The sequence below is a fragment of the Colias philodice genome, chromosome 19 (assembly GCF_061535455.1).
Source record: "Colias philodice isolate Cphi_HAF_F1 chromosome 19, ilColPhil1 Martin Lab GWU primary, whole genome shotgun sequence".
Classification (NCBI taxonomy): domain Eukaryota; kingdom Metazoa; phylum Arthropoda; class Insecta; order Lepidoptera; family Pieridae; genus Colias; species Colias philodice.
Window position 1 is genome coordinate 5,825,411 of NC_143104.1, and position 17,915 is coordinate 5,843,325.

General features: G+C 33.3%; 1 protein-coding gene across 1 annotated transcript in view; it reads right to left on the reverse strand.

The window, feature by feature from the left end:
* Positions 1 to 17,915, reverse strand: part of LOC149479976 (protein amalgam-like) — a 68,764-nt gene that overhangs the window by 14,947 nt on the left and 35,902 nt on the right. The window contains exons 3-4 of the mRNA XM_089707251.1: positions 16,903 to 17,075; positions 2,654 to 2,861 (exon numbers count right to left, since the gene is read on the reverse strand). Of these exons, the coding sequence (XP_089563377.1) occupies positions 2,654 to 2,861; positions 16,903 to 17,075 (381 nt within the window). The remainder of the gene's footprint in view (positions 1 to 2,653; positions 2,862 to 16,902; positions 17,076 to 17,915) is intronic.

Below are 17,915 nucleotides of genomic sequence, written 5' to 3' on the forward strand. Positions count from 1 at the left end.
CATGATATACTCAAGCCTTCCTTTTGAATCGTTATATTAAATAAAATTAAAATAAACTGTTAACTGAATTAAAATCCGTTGCGTAGTTTTAAAGGTCAAAGCATGTATGTAATATAGTGACAGGTAGGCGGCGGGAAGCGTCTTTGTTTTATGGTTATGCAATTCTTAAAACTGAGTTGAATCTGCATTTTCATCATTAGGACTTGTTTCCATATTATCGACTGTTATTGATTACATATTATCGCTACATTATAGGCTCGGGCGGAAAGCTAGTACAAATAATAACAAAATATTAAAGATATGAGTGTATGGACATTATTCAGCATAAATCTTACTAAAAAATGCAAAATAAATATACTTAGTTAAAAAACTAAATTGTGAAAAAATCGTGTGGTGCCATGTATAATCAGCTCTTGAAAAGCGCCCCACGCTTTTTTCACAATTATACTATGTATTGATTATTGTTTAATTCCTAGAGTAATAATTATTTTTTACTTTTTAGTGGTATCTATCTTGAAAGCGTGTTTTTTAGTTTTTTAAACTATATTTATTTCATATGGGTTTGAATTGCAGTTAGGGGGCGCCGTATAAATCTCGCCCAGGGCGCTGGTAAGGCTAAAACCGGCACTGATAGAAGTTATATGGCTTCTGTGCAGAAGAAACCTACGAGTTACTCGCTGATATTATATTTTATTCACGTATCGCTGTAGGAGATTTGTTTATGAAAGTGTGAATGCTTCGGTCACAGAAGCATGTTTGAATGAACATCTATATCTAAACGGCTATATAAACAACAGTCCATACTGTTACAAGCCCTACTTTTGCTTAATAAATCAGTTCTTCTTTCTCTATAGAAATTTCAGAGTACAGTAAAACTACGACTACTTGGAAAACTAACGCTTTTCTTAATTAAGTTGGAGTCGTAAATCTCTGAATACTGACAAATTCAATCTATACAATATTACCAGATAATAAATCAGAGTGTACCTAGCCGAATGCTCTCGCATTTCACGGCTGAATACTTGGTAGCTTTGGGTTATTACCATTGGAACTGTGGGTATTATGAAAAACAATGGGAACCGACGTGAAAACCAGTAATTTATATATCATGAGACTGTTATTCTGGGAATAAATTTTTACGGCATTTTTTATTCATTTCAACCTACGTTCATTCGACGGAATTATAATCGTATAAATCAGAGTTATCGATCTTGAAATATTTATTACCCTGTATTTTTATGTTAGGATTGAAAGGATTTTTTTTTGTATAAGTTGGTTTCGTTAAAAATGGAAATATGAAAAGGCGTTAAACTAAAATAACTATTTATAGCGCGTGCGTGGCTACAAATTTCTGACTAAAGCTAGCTTTAAATAACGTAAAAAATCAGAAGTCATTTGCCGACAAACATCTCTATAATCGAAGGTAATAGAATCATCTTCATCATATGTTTTCTAATTTGCATCCTACATAAGAACTTCCGTGATTTCACCGTCCTGCTATTAAACATAAAATATCATACTAAATATAGAGATGCGTAACGGCCATTTTAATGAATAGAAACAGCTTTTGATAGAACACGAGCTCATTTCTGAATAAATACGAGCTTATTACGTCCACGCTTGAGTAAAAGTAGGTACTAAATCATGAGGTTTGAACAAACCGTCCGCTATGTGGTGTTGACTAAAACTTGCATATTAGCTGTTAATGGACTGATTTCCTTCTAATTGGCTCTCAAATAGTGCTGCTGGAATTATGTGTACTATTCCATTTACTTCATAATAACGTAGTTTAACCTACTGACTAGTTTAATCTTTCTTAATACTGTAAATGGAAATGTTGCTTTCTAGTATATTTTGCTTGAATTTTATGGATTACGGACTTGTTCAAGACCAAATGAGTAAGAGAGAGTAAACTTCAAAAATTCTTTTGAGCTCTATTATTATTCCAAACAACTTTTCATAAATATTTTTTTAAGAATTTCCGTCAAAGTGAGTTATTTTACAAAGAATTCGGGTGGTCCAACAAAATCTCATAACCTTTGGTCATATGAATCTTACCTGAGCTTGAGCTTCAACTAAAGCGGTGATTAATTTACGAGGCGTTTAAAAGCAATCTTCTATATCAATCTCTAAACGTTTCATACGCCACACTGAACTGTATCGATCGAAAATCAAGTAATTTATTTTAGTGGCGATTTGTGTGGAATTCGTACGTTGCAGATATTTTGAGCGCAATATTCGGGACAAATTTGATTTTAGCATAAAATAGATTAGAGCCTTTTTGAACATGTTGCAAGTGTAAAATTAAACAGGAACTCGATTTTTAACTGTGGTTTGAATTTTTGAAGAATTTTCCATGTAACTGTACGAATATGTTTATGCGATTTTTTAATTATCAATTATATTTTATACAGTTAATCAAAAGGTAATTCATACGCAGTCCTGTGTCGCATATAGCGTTTGGAGTGTAAAATTATAATCTATTATCTTAATATCCTATCATAAAGTTTATATTCAACATTATATTATACGCTTTAACATCAAATATAGTAGAAATTATACAATAGCTCGTACAAATACTTGCGGGTTTGATTGCCAGCATGAAAATAAGACCTGATTAATTTAGAAATTTTGATACATGAATCAATCTTACCCAAAACATCTACACAGCCAATTTTCTTCTTCATAGTGCTAGTGTTTATCTGGCACATGTAGCAGCCCCTGTCTTCCACCTTCAGAGGTCGTATGTGAAGTTGCCAAGAGCCAGGAGAGTCGTTGGTGACAGCATATCGGGAACTGTGGGTCACCAGACGCGTATGAAGAGTCAGAATGGTTTGGTCATCAGCTCTGATCCATGCTACCTGTGAACAATGCGATTCTTTTAAATAATAGGTACATCATCAGTTAACTTACAGGCTCATGCTTTTAATTTTAAAATTGTTGTATTAAGAACATCATGAGCTGATAGGTCATTAATTAAGCTAGTTAAGTTTGAGTTAACAAATGAAATGTTCCTCCTCATAGTGCGGACATAGGTAGCATTTTTACTAGGGTTCCGCCTGCGACGTTGTTTTTACATGAATTCACATGAAAATGAGATGTTTCACGGCGGTAAATCAGTAACCTTTTTTACCCTCTATTGTCTCTAGCCACCTATCTGCAGTTACAAAAATCATACCAAAAAATTCTTCGTTGCGATGTCAAAGGAAGGCAAACAAATATATAAGTTTAAAATGAATTAAGGAATTGATAAATTGAAAAAATCAACGATTGTACTTTAGTACAATCGTTGATTTTGAAAGAAGATTTAGAAGATCTTCTTTCATTCTTTCTTTATCTTGCGAAGAAATATCCTTGTCATGAGAAAAATACAAATTAATTATCTCCAATTTGATTGACGCCTATTTTCTATATTTAATTTTAAAATCAAAGGTTCCATTGGTTCTAATGTAATAAATCGTAATATGTACTTCAGTAACAAAAAATACGTTTAAAAAAATATTTAATGTTTTGAATCTCAAAAGGCAAAAGCTCTGTGGCATTTGTATATTGGGAATGTGAATTTTATTTTATAACAGAACAAAATATACGAAACTAAAGGAACTTCAAATTATAAAAATCTACGTCAGTAAAATAGTTCAGAAAGTATTTTACTTTTTACGCCTATACAGAAAAGTCCAAATAGGTTCGGAAAGGCTCGGGGCAGTTTTTAAACGAACCAAACGAGAGCTTTTAAAGATTTATTCGAAAATTTTAACCTTTCGAAAAAGGATTTTAATAATTTTTTAAACTACATTTACTTTCTTCATTTTACAATCTATCTAATGTATAATAAACGAATCTTAATTAAATTATCTTAATATTAGAGATGGGTGATGTCGTAATTAGTAATCTTTTATGAGTTGTTCAATAAAGTTAAAATATTCCATCAAATATTACAGTTAAATGTATTAAAATCGTGTTTTTAATGTTTCATACTTTTTTTATAAAAATATTAATTTAAACCTGTAAATGTAAGGGATAAATATTCTCATTAAGTCTGTAAGTGACAAAACACAAAACCAATAATAGAAAATGTTCTTGATTGGGATAAGTCTATAAAATGTTGAACTGATTTTGACGGGTATTGAATAAATGGGATTACTTCCTCCCTTTAGAATCAGATTCTTATGCGGAAAGCGGTCAAGAATATCTAATTATAATATAGTAAGAAAGCACATAAAATATTTTTGTCACAGTCTCAGATACAATCCGATTTTTGTTCCACGACAGGTCAGAAATCAAGTGAAATCGCATTATATTAATCCTTGTTGACATAAAAAAGAACCCGGAGAAAAGGAAAATTGCTTATTCAATTACGTTTATTTCAAACAGTTCAATTGAATATACCTAGGATAGACTTTAGAAGAACAGATGTCATCTAAAATAATAATTATGTTTCATTATCACTACATAGTATAAAACAAAGTCGCTTTCCCTGTCCCTATGTCCCTATGTCCCTTTGTACGCTTAAATCTTTGAAACTACGCAACGGATTTTGATGCGGTTTTTTTTAATAGATAGAGTGATTCAAGAGGAAGGTTTATATGTATAATAACATCCATTAAATAGTGGAAAAGTACTGTTATTTTTGAGGTTTCTAATGTGATGTCGTAAAAAATTACATTTTTTCCGCTTACATTGCAAACGCAGGCTGAACCCTACGAGTTTTATCAAAATAATGTATTAAATATTATACACATTGAAAAGGTCTACAGAAAAGTCCGCGATGGTATATGTCTATCTCTTATGGATAACCCACAATAACTTTTTTTTGTCATTTACTTTTTACGACAAATAATGGCTAATTTTCGATGCGATTTTAACCAATACAGCGTTTATCCTTAACCAATTAAATACCTTGAATACATTGTTCATTTAATATAGATCTATATGGCCCTTTACACCGTATGATTTAAGTGAATATTTTCGAAGATATTACAGATTTAAAAATTGCGGGACGTAGCGTTTGCGGCGGTACCGGCCGGCCGCCCGGCTATCTATTTTATACCCGTGCGAGGCCGGAGCGGGCCGCTATGTTTTTATATACAACGTTCACAGTTTTTCTGTAGTGTATTTAGTATCAGCATTGCACCCGTGCGAAGCCGGGGCGGGTCGCTAGTTACTTATAAGAAAGGTTGCAATATTCATCTTTACACGAATGAAAAACACATTTAGGATATTCGGGAAATTTTATACTTGTGCAAATTTTTTCTTCTTAAAATAAAATCGTTTTGTATCTAGGTATACCTATTGTAGGCATATTCTAACGCACTTTTAAGAGCACTTTTTTATAGACGCGTTTTATACTAAATGAAATGCAATAATTATATTAACCCTTCTTGAATGAAATATGACACCTTACAAAAAATATAATAGTAGGATAATGACAGAAAGTGTTTTGATTTACTATTAATTTAAACTCTACATTCATAACGCATATATTGTTACGACCTTGGTTACGACGATAAGATCAATTTGTACTAAGTGAGAATTATAGACTACAAGATTTCCGCCCGCGGCTTCGCCCGCGTTTTCAAAGAAAAACCCGCATAGTTCCCGTTTCCGTGGGATTTCCGGGATAAAACCTATCCTATGTGTTAATTTAAGTTACCCTCTATAGGTGTGCTAAATTTCATTGTAATCGGTTCAGTGGTATTTGCGTGAAAGATAAACACACACATGCACATCCTCACAAACTTTCGCATTTATAATATTAGTAGGAAGTGAACAACGTTCACGGATCAAAAAAATATATCACTTTTAAGAAATATGCATAAAACTATCCCTCTAAAAATGGAAAGACAGAGACTAATGAGAGAAAGGAAACCCCGTCTAATGAGACAACATCCCGATGAAATGCAAATGGATTAGATGGTTGGCCGGACAACGATTTCCGGAAAATTGGAATCAAATTTATAGCGAATTTGAATTTTAACTGTATGTACATTGGATTTACTTTGAATGAGGAAGAAGGGAAGGTATTATTTATTAGCTTTAGGTATGTACCTAATATAATTAGCGGATGCCCGAGATTTTGCTACACAGTCCGCATTTATTTTCCGGAATTAAGATCGAGAGCGGAATCGATTTTAATGAATAGGAATTTTCCTTTCTTTGCTACATGAGTAATTGAGTATAGCTTGAATTTAGTGGGATAATCACTAACATTCATAATTTACATACCTTTAGTACCTACCAATAAAGCAATTCCGATGTAAGAACTCAAATGGAAGTATCATTTTTGATAATTTCACTGTAGAAATATTAGAACACATAAATAATACAAGCTCTTATAAGTCTTATCCATAAAAACATCAAAATAAAACCTACGACAATAGCGAAGCTCAATATGGGCGTCTATGTACACTTCAAGTTCTTTTACGCCATAAATTCAACGCGTGCTAATATTTCCTGTTTCTATTCAAATGAATGAATTAATCGCCTCTTTGATGCTACAAAAGAACATTCCCTTGTTTTGTATTACGGCTATTCGCTTTCAGCGGTAATTGATTATTTGTTAGTCCATTTCTTTTATTATTTTTGTTTGTATTTATAATCTTTGCTTGTAATTTTCCTTATGTTTTATAAAATATCGTAATAATCAGTGTTTTTTTAACGCTTGCACAACGGTATTTATGTACTGTAGATACTTTTTGTCAGTAAATACGTTTTAAATTGAATGTATAATCATATAGTTACCTTGATATTTTCCGTAATCAAACTTTATTTACCTAAAATGTACTTGCATACATGCCTTCAGCCTAACTATAATTGTAAAACTAGATTCTGTGTTTATAGACATACCTTTGCACACACACACACACACACACAAAACCAAAATACAATCATAATAATATAATATGTAGATTGTATAATATATACGAAGAATATAACAATATTAAAAGAAGCCACATTAATTTTACATTAAACACTTGACCGTAATTTGAAGCTTACTTATTGAGAAGGTACCTAGCTTTTTCCGCCTATTTTCCCTCTCTTTCTCGTTGTATATATGCTATCTCTCTCGCACACGGCACACCTCCCACCAGGTGGCGCGGCCGGCGCACGATAATGTGCAGGCGCTTGATCTTCTTCATTGGCGTCTAGCTTCCGCCGCGAGAAGGTTGTCTACAAGACTACAACCTTGGTGCTATTAAGTATTAAGTATTGCTTAAAGCAAGTGCTAAAAGTGTTAAAAAGTGTATCCCGTCGGATCGGTACAGTGAGTTATTTTTACATCTATTCTAATAATATTTTACTTAAAAATGAGTAAAAATCTTTAAAGTCAACGGTATAATCGTTGGACTTTATTTAAAATGCTGAGGTTTTTAATGAATCCTTCAGCAATAGTTTATTTTTCAATATGCTTAAATACTTAATAGCATGAATAAAGATATTTAAAATTAACGATACAACCGTTACATTTTACTTGAAATAGTAACTTTTCTTTTGAAATATTTCATTATGCAATATGTACTAATTAATATTTGAATTTTTAATACTGTGAGTAAAGCTATTTTAACGGTGTTACCGTTCGGCTTTACTCGAATCGTTAATATTACTTTTGTGATTATTTGATATGATATATCAAATACCCTCTCTTGTATATAGATATTTTTAATATTTTATTTCATTTTTAATAATGTGTTTTTATTACAAGGGTACAAGTGAATTTTTCGTGGAAAAATTACAATTAATACTTAGTATGGATATGAGCCAACTCAAAGCTTTACAGGCATACAATCCATTGCTACGACTTTATTACATTGTCGTTATCGCTAGGAACGGTTCGGAATTCCTATCATAGTTTATTACTAAAAATTATCGAACGAGATGAGTCAGCTCCAAGAAGTCACGACATGTCAGAACACGTTGTGATATTATTTTATAAATCGTACGGGAGTTACCGCTCAACTGAATAATGATGGAATTCGCTCATGTATAGTAGATACGTACCATGAATGTTCCACACATTCAAAACTATCCGTAGTCTATACGTGTCCTTTTATGAGTATTATTCTGATCCGTTTTTATGTGAAAATAGACATATTACACACGGCTAATTTGATTGAAAATTACGTTTCCTATGTTCAAATGATGCAACTTTTTTGTTAAAACGAGTAAGTACCAAAAATTTTACAATTAAATTCTTTGGTTTACTGAACTTGTGCTGAAAGGGTTATCGTATAATAATTATCGAGATATCTTAATATAATTAATTAGATTTAGATACACTTATTTCAAAGGATTTACAATTCACTTCTAACGTTTTAGAATAATATTATAAACTTGTACACCTTGACAAAAAGTAAAAAATTGCGGGTGAGTGGAGATTATTTTGTGCAATTAAATATTATAACGTCCTACGACGGTATGGTTGCGTTCGTAAGGAATGTTAACGGATATAAAGCAACTAAATGTTACATCGATTGCATGAACAAAAATAAATATGAATCGAAGTTCATTTTAAAATTTAGTGAATTGATTTGAATTATGAATTTATTAAATGTCGCTAACATTGGAAAATAAGTTAAAGGACCTTGTTAATTGCTATATTATTTAAATGATTATTTACTGCTATTTTTATATTAGCACTAAGGTGTATTCTTGCTCGAAGCAGAATACATAAATGTGGCCACTACTCCTCGCAGGGGTTAGCCAGGTCAAATTCACCCTCGCAGGGTGTCTCTTAAGCATTTTTTGGCAGGCCCTACTTATTTCTAGTTACAAACATCCCTCGCGCAGCTGTCGCTCGCAGGGAAATGGTGCAAATATATATCGGCCCTCGCGGGGCTTTGATTACAATCGTCCCTCACGGAAAAGATGGTGCGAATATATATCAGCCCTCGCGGGGCTTTGATTACAACCGTCCCTCATGGAGAAATGGTGCAAATATATATCAGCCCTCGCGGGGCTTTGATTACAACAGTACCTCACGGAGACATGGTGCAAATATATATCAGCCTTCGCGGGGCTTTGATAACAACCGTCCCCACGGGGAAATGGTGCAAATATATATCAGCCCTCGCGGGGCTTTAATGGCGATTGGTGCAAATATACAAAGGATTGATCATTAAAATGATCATAGATATTTGCTTTTGTCAACGAGGACCCACGAAAGAAGTTTTGGATATGACCGTATCGGATCTTCACTCTTCTAAGGTAGGTAGAAAAAGGTTTTGAAATCTACTTCACAGTGGGCAGTATAGTAAATGACCTAATAAAATACAATAAAGGTTAGATACGTCAAATAATGGGCGCATGAAATTGATACTTCGTATCCTAAAAGTTTACGCTTCAGGAATCAGGAAACCACCATTGGTTTACCAATTATGGAAATTGGAATTGAACAAATTGTATTTACCAATGCAAAGCCTAATCACAACAAAGGAAGGCGAGTCGGATCAAATATCATCTCGCAGATGATTTGTGGCGGTGGTTTCGAGGATTGTCACCAAGCCTTGTGTCAACGGTATGTTTGGTATCGTAATTAAATGGCACTAGCCGACCAATTTTCATATACAAACATCGGAAGAGATTTTTTAATCGCAAAGCGATTGAATGTAACAAATGACGATTGATTACGTATAGTTGACCTCTCATAGGCCTATTTTAGTTGCCCGGTCTTGTAGGCAATTTATTTGACTCGTTTTTCAACCCATTTGACCTCATTATTGCACCCATGAGATTTTTCTTCGGGGCTCAAACAATAAATCGCTGAGGGATTAGGATAATCGTTTGTTAGACAAGTTTTTTGTCATCCCACCAGGATTATTATATTGTATAATAAAGTTATATACAACTATTAACGTAAAACGTTTAAGTACTCAACGAATGCTGAGAATACTGACTGTTGAGTTACATAGGATAGAGGATAAATAACGGAAAGTCAATCTTTCCAAACAAAAGCCTCTTATTATTAGATATTACTTGGAACCCCTACCCTTAACGAGAAAGCTCTGCCAAATGACTTCTCATTTCTTTGCTTTGAGGGGGGGGGGGGGGCAATAAATGAAATGTACAGGCTATACGGCTTTTAAAATATAAGTCTGGTAATCGAACTAAACTTTGCTGGTTTAGTTCTTGCTATATCGCTATCCGTGCCTGCTTCTCGTGTTTACGGGTGAATTAAGTTTATCAATAGTCATAAATGCAATGCTATTCAGAGGATATACTGCATTTAAAACATGACAAAGTCTGGTAAGCGAACTAAACTTTGCTAGTTTAGTTCTTGCTATATCGCTGTCCGTGGCTGCCTCGCGTGTTTACGGATGAATAAAGTAATGTCCTGTCTTCGCATCCACAGCTAACTGTCCTATACTGTCATAATCTTAACACAGATTCATTCGACATAGCTCCCCACGAGCTCAGTTCTTCATTTTTGCACTCGCACAACTGTGGACAACACAAGAGCAATGCCTCCATTGGTAGCAGTCACAATCAAGGGATAACTAACCTTAGGCTAGCCATATTACGGATGTTGGAACAACCGACTATATTCAGGGCAATTTTCTTTGTTCAGTGTAACGTTTAGACTGTCGTAGCATTCCTACGGAACAAAGATGGGATCAGATCTGCATCCTTAATGCAGTTAATCGAAAGGAGATACTTTCAGACGACGATAGTATTCAAAACCCACCATATTCCTTAACATAATAATGCATAGTTAAGCTTATAATCTCTCTTGCCATTATGTCAGTTAGAGACCTGAACGACGCGATAGAGTACCGCTATTTCAGTAGTAGTAACACCTAGAAGGGTGAAGGTATTCTGGAAAGCGGAACTGAAGGCCCGGTCAGCAGCATCAGCCACCTAATAGACAGTGTTCAGTGCTGCACCACTATAATCTGCAAAATGACTCTGACGGTATGAAAATGTGGAGTACATTTTCAAAATATCAAATGATATAGTTGGAATAAAAATCCTATTTGCCTCCGTCTATCCAAAAGACATACGGAGTAGCTAGTAGCAGTTGGTTGAATTAGAATAAAGTAACTATAGTTAAAATCCTTTGTTACTGACTGGATAAATTTGGCTCTTTTCCTATCTGACGTTCATATAGCTGTTGACTGCCTAGTGTTGTGCACAAACACTATTATTATAAACTAGCGGTCCGCCCCGGCTTCGCTCGTGGTACTTACGTTTTCTCTACATAAAAACCATCCTCGTACTTCAAGGAATATAAAAAGAATTATCGAAATCGGTTCAGCCGTTCTCGAGTTATGCGCTTACCAACACATTTTGCGATTCATTTTTATATAAGTATAAGAATAAGAAGATAAGTCACGTTATGTAGTCCCGAGGCTTTCGGTATATAAGTTCTGATGTAAATCATAATTATATCTTAAAACCGAATTGATTAAAAGTAACGTACTTGGCTGTAGTAATTGCAGTTTTGGGACACAGATAAGCTCCTTATCATTTTAGTCTCTTAAGTTCAGTATATTTGTTTCCAGTACAGAGTTTATGACCTATCAGTTTTAAATAAATAATTCATGCATTGTACTGAAAGTACTAGCCATGTTTAGATTATGATTGGTGGCGTTGGCTCTAAACATTAATAGATACCGCACGGTTTGGTTGGATGTTAAAAATCTGTATTATAATTAAAACCGTTTACCTGTTTTGATATTTTATTGCCTTATTCAAGGGGTGACCTTTTAAATTTATTTCTGACCCCAAAAGTAAGGACCAAGTTCTCTTCTTGTCCGCTTGTAGCAGGTTGGGTTAAAACTGTGTGAGTTGAGACAGGTGGTAATTCTATGTTAAGATGATTCAATTGTGCTTCTACAGAGTTCTAATTGAATAAATAAAGGTTTGAGTTTGAGGTATTTTTGCCTCGTCGGGATCAGCTGTTGCTTCATTTTGTAAGTAACATCTAAATGCGTAATTGAAAGTCGTTACTGGCGCTTTCGCAGATTTACGCTAAAGATAGTGAAAATTGTAGTAACTTTAACTTTTCAAGCCCAAAAGGTTAACTAAGGTACGCTTGAACCAATCTCATAAGTTCTAATACTTTTAATCATTATGATTAACTTTTTGGTTCTTATTTGATTAACTTTTCATCTGGGATTGTTAATATAAATAATATAAAAATTTGTGTGATTTATTGGTATACTATCTGCACACCTTACTCTTTCAAATAAAGAAATAAGTAATTACTTATGTACCTATTCAAATTCACATTGGCGTCCATATATTGTACACCAGGTGGGTAACAAACAGGTCTCAATAAGTAAGCTTCAAATTACGGTCAAGTGTTTAATAGCTGTGTTTTACCTGAAAATAAAACACATATTAAATACTTACCTATATTTGAAGCTTACACTTAACGTCCACCTGTTGAGGATTTCGACTCAATGAAGAAGATCAAGCGCCTGCACATTATCGTGCGCCGGCCGCGCCACCTGGTGGGAGGTGTGCCGTGTGCGAGAGAGATAGCATATATACAACGAGAAAGAGAGGGAAAATAGGCGGAAAAAGCTAGGTACCTTCTCAATAAGTAAGCTTCAAATATAGGTAAGTATTTAATATGTGTTTTATTTTCAGGTAAAACACAGCTATTAAAAACAGTATTCAAAATATCGGACGCATAATTGTTCGAATTGTAATTCAAAAGGTGATATAATAATGCAAAGAAAGTTTTCAAAGTCCTGACATAATTCATGTAACTCACAAAGTTAAAAAGTAATAAATTCTCAGAAATATTGGATCAGAAGCTAAAAGGTCCAATAAGTTCATATTATATTTGGGAAGGCCGCCATGAAACGAAGTTATATTTGCTTTATTTCATGGATTATATTATATCCTTCGTTTTTACTTAGACTTCCCTTATCCCCCTACATACTTAAGTATAACAACGGTATGCCACGATTCGATTCGAAGGCAATTAAAAACTCTAAATCTGCCAGATCAGACGGTCGAATTGCTACGTCTAGCCTGATTTAATTGCATTGAATAAAAACAATTTAACTTATTTGAAATATATAATTTATTTAACCCTGGCCGTGTTTACTGTATCGTATTATTTTGTATTACGTATTCATTACACAAAATCTCAGGTTAAAAATAAAATAATTTAATTTCATATTTTCATGTTACGTGCAATTCCACCTTCACCATAAAATTACTTTACTGAAAAAACATACTCGAAAGCTACGATCTATCAAAGCTTTTAAAAACATCCAAATAAATTTAAAATAAGAAAATCGGAAGAATTCTTAAAACAATTTCGTTCGCTCTATAATACTGCTATCAAACAGTTTCCACATAATAATCCAGAATACCTACTAACCTACTTACGGTATGCACAAAAACTTCACCAAAAACCTAATAAAATTCCTCCTGATAGTTTGTAGTTTAAGCACTTCGTCTTACAATGTTTGCTTTTCCTTTTATCCGGGCTTAATAAGATGCATTTGATTCATCGCAGCGCTCAGACCGTGAAAAATATTACGATTGCGGTAATTTTTATTTTTTTGAATGAAATTCCACGAAATTTTTCCTTGCTCAAGCAGTTTTCGGATTCAGAATGCGAGAAGTTTTAATGAATCGGATACGATATGAATTATATTATTATGATGTATTAATATGAAATTTATATTTTTGTGGTGGTATTTACATAAGTAGTTTATACAAAAATTTTCATGCACTGCACCAAATTGGAAAATTATTCTTTTATATTTTGTTTTAAAAAAAGGTAATTAAAGTAAAAGACAAATACGGCTAATTTGCCATGAAAATGATATTCAAAAAAATATTTCAATTTAAGCAAACTAACATTAACAAAAACAAAGGGAAATTATAAGGTATTCCAAGGTGACCAAGGAATACAAACATTTGAAATAAATCTAAGTGGACATTTTATTAATGTTTACGTTTCATTTTTTATCCAACTTCCGTAATAAACGTGGGTTCTTGAATAAGGAGCGAAATGCGAGTTATATATAAACGTCAGCTAAAATTATTGAGATTAAAAAGCAACGAGATCTACAAGGAAATGTTACATCACCGGCGACGCAAAAACATTCCATTTCTCATAGGAAAAATACAATACCCTAAAAGAAATCGCTACTGCTTGTCATCTTCCTTAATCCTACTTTGACAGATCACATCCACCCTATTTCTTCTTGCTTTGTATTATGAAAATCCTTTATGTCCCTGTAGAAATAAAAGCTAAATTATAAACAACGTCGTCATCATTATACCTTTTCCGTAATAAAGATAGATAAGTCCTTTTCAAAGCGAAAACCATGGGATTATGTGTTATTTGCAAGTCATCGGGATCATTGGTGAAACACTGCTTAAATATCATTAACGTGATCGATCGTTTCTTAAAGAAGGGCAGCTCGTTTGTCATGGAGAAGGACACTAAATGGATCCTCCATAAATGGCGGTTATTTACGGACCACTTCCAGCAAAAAACACGTGAAGTGAATGAATCCAGTAGATAAAATGTTTGCAGGAGTTTCGCATTGAAAGATCATTAATTTTATTTTGTTCGCCGGCCGCGTCGCCGCTTTTCACGAATCTCATCAGAACGCCTTAGTGCAACTGTTTCTGAACGTAAATGATAAATAGACTTTTATTTCTTGGCTTTGTAACGAGGAGTCTGAGCATCACAACTCTATTAAATAAAGCCATAATAGAAATGTAAATTAATTTACTCTGCTTGCTCCATTTCAAACTTCTAACACAAGTTCGCGTAACATGCTTAATTCAAGGCTACGTCATACATCTAAGAACGTGTAATTAAATTAAAATTTAATCTTAGCGGAATTACGAGCGCGAGCACACGAACATATTTTACAAAAGTTTTAAGCAAAAGTTATTTAAGCATTACCTAACCGCTTAAAACTACATAATCGGTGACCTTAAAGTTGAACGTTTTATGAGTCGTTCCAGTTGCCAAGTTGCGCTTGATAAAGTCTCCGAGTCGTACTTGTAAGAAAGACAAACTACTGTAAGAGGCTCTTAAGCGTCCTATAACCTCTGCAGATATAAAATGTATAAGGAGTAGGTGTAGTCAGGTTCAATAGTTTAACGAGTTTACTTCAAGTTATGGGACGCGTGTAAACTCGGAATAGGACTTTTTCTAATCCAGTTTGTTTCGAGTTAGATTCGAAACGGCACCGTCGGATTCAATTTTCTGGGAGCGAAATAATGTAAGTTAAAGCCCATTATGGAGATCGGATGGAAAGTATGACTGATCCGTACCTGGTTTGCCATTTATACAATTTTGATTACCTTTCTCAGGATTTTAATTCAATAATGTATAGTTCACATTTGGGTGTAAAAGATTATAATTTGGTATTGTTTTACTAAATTTTATAAAGAAAAAACTTCCCTTGTTTTCTAGTTTTATACGTTTATTGTCTATAGCAATTATTGAGAAAACAATATAATTATATGTTATTTATGATGCTCAGTATGGAAACATTTATTATATAAAAGGTTACCTTCGATCTCATAATATCAAATATCTTGTTTTCGATATTTCACAACTCGGTATTATTCAATGCAAACACGTCGAAGCTAAAACCTCGTGCTTTTAAACCTATACAAAATTGAAAATAGGTTAAAAGTTTGAATTTATTTTTTATGGCAAAAATTTTGGTTGTAACATATTAATAAAATATCTAGAAAACGAATTTGAATTGAAAAATAGACCATAGCCTAGTTTTTGATATGTTTTATAAAAATTATATTATCTGTCCCTTTATATTCTGTCAATTCTAATTCAAACAGCTCTTGTTACCTATCAATCAATCAAAGGCCTATGAAATAATCCTATATCGGGGCCAATTCATAGCAATTGTCCCTTGAATCTCTGTCTAATCTACCTATCGACTCACTATGTGAATAGTCCCATTGAATAACTGTGATATATCATCAATCGTCTCAATCGAATCCCTATACATTTTAATATTGTGCAACCAATTTGAAACTTCACTCCGTCTTAATTAAGAATATGATTCTAGGTGCTATATCATCTTGCCGGTTACCCCCATTCTTCATCCATGCTTTAATATTCGTTACCAAGAGCCTCCTGCGCCTTCCGTTCGCAGCCGCGAAGTTGTTTGTTATTTACGGTATTTCAATATACGACGAAGTTTATAGCAGCGGGAACATATTATTATTCCCAAAATTGCGATTTTTATGTACACGCTAATTTGTTATTCGGTAACTCATAATGATGTTTACAAATTCCTTAGGATCTAATTAAGAATACCGATGTTGAGGATGAATATTATAATCTGGTTTTCTTGTACCATGAGATATATTATATTTGTTATAATATATAATAAATAAAAATAGCTCAATTAGCTAGAGTTAACCATAAATATAAAGACAGGAAATTTTTTATTTACTTACTCTTATATCTAATTAGTAGGAAACGCCGTTGTTATTACGAAATATTATAAACATATCTTTTACACATATAAATATTTATTTATTCCATGAACAGTTTACATTTAAACGTAGCGAGGCTTAATTCAATTCTGTTAGAAACTATTCTGCTTTACCTACATGTCGAATTTCGTTAGTCCTTTCTAAAGTAGGATTGAAACAATTACCATTTACATAGAAAATTTTGTTAAATTGTCTCGTTTTTTAATTTTAACTCTTATTTAATTTTTAGTTCCTACAAAACTATAATTTCAATTCAACACAAAGCATTTATTACTACATTTAATAAATATGAGTAGACATTTACTTAAAACATTTATTAAATTCGAATTCTTGTGAAGAAACTCCGTATATGAACATTATGATTGTAGTTGTGCAATACATGAATAGCTTGAAAAGGTAGAGACTCAGCTCTACTTTTTTTTAATAATAAGATATGTTTATATTTACCTTATAATCACCTATATCAGACACGGAACAAGTAAGAACAGCTTCTCTACCGAGGGCCACAGTCACATTTTCGATTGGCCCCACGAAGTTGGGCTCCGCGTCCCGAAGAGAGGCCGTGGGGCCAACCCGGCTGAGCGGCGATGTTGTCTGGTACCTCATGTTGCTTTTTACAACTGCAACAAAAGGAAAAAATAATTATTTTAAATATGTATTAGAAGAATCAAAAGTTCGATGATATTGTGATAATATGTGCCAACCGGCACTTGGCCAGCGTTGTGGATTATGGCCGATACCCTGATACGAGGTCCGTGTCCAAGCAGTGGAAACGTACGTATGGGCTAATTATAATGATGGTGATGATTTGGACAACTCCATCTCATACTGACTATTTGTAATAAAGTAAAATGCTATTTAGTTACACCCTTCTGTTCAGGAAAAATGGCTATATGCGCTAGCAAAATAAAGTTGAGTCTTGTCTCGTTTTGGTTTATGGATACGAGCATAATCACATATTCTATGCAGTTTCACTTTATTTGCTTACAAATTTTTGAGCTTTATTATTACTCCGAACCATCCCTGGGACCATCATGCTAATAAGGCGGTCGGTCCTATTTATCTATATTAATATTTCCTGATAATCAACTTTTCTCTATCCTTATTTTGTAAATCGTTATTTATGTGTTTAACTCTTTTATCTCAAGAAATAATACCATTAGCTGCTTATATTTCAATCCTTTGTCTGATCCAACAAAGCTGATGTTGTCAATCCCATTTGAGGTCGGAAACACAAACATGATGTTGCATGCAAAATGTATTAATTACGTATTGGCTAAGAGGATTTCGTTTCTAGGGAAAATTAACGTTCAATTATTTTCACCGGAGAGATTATTCGAAGTTTGAATGTTCTAAAAGTCCTCGAAATAATACGAATGTTTTTAGTTGAAAGTGTTGTTAGTGGAATGTGTGTTTTGCATAATTTATAATCAATTTAATTTTAAAATTTATTGTATTTA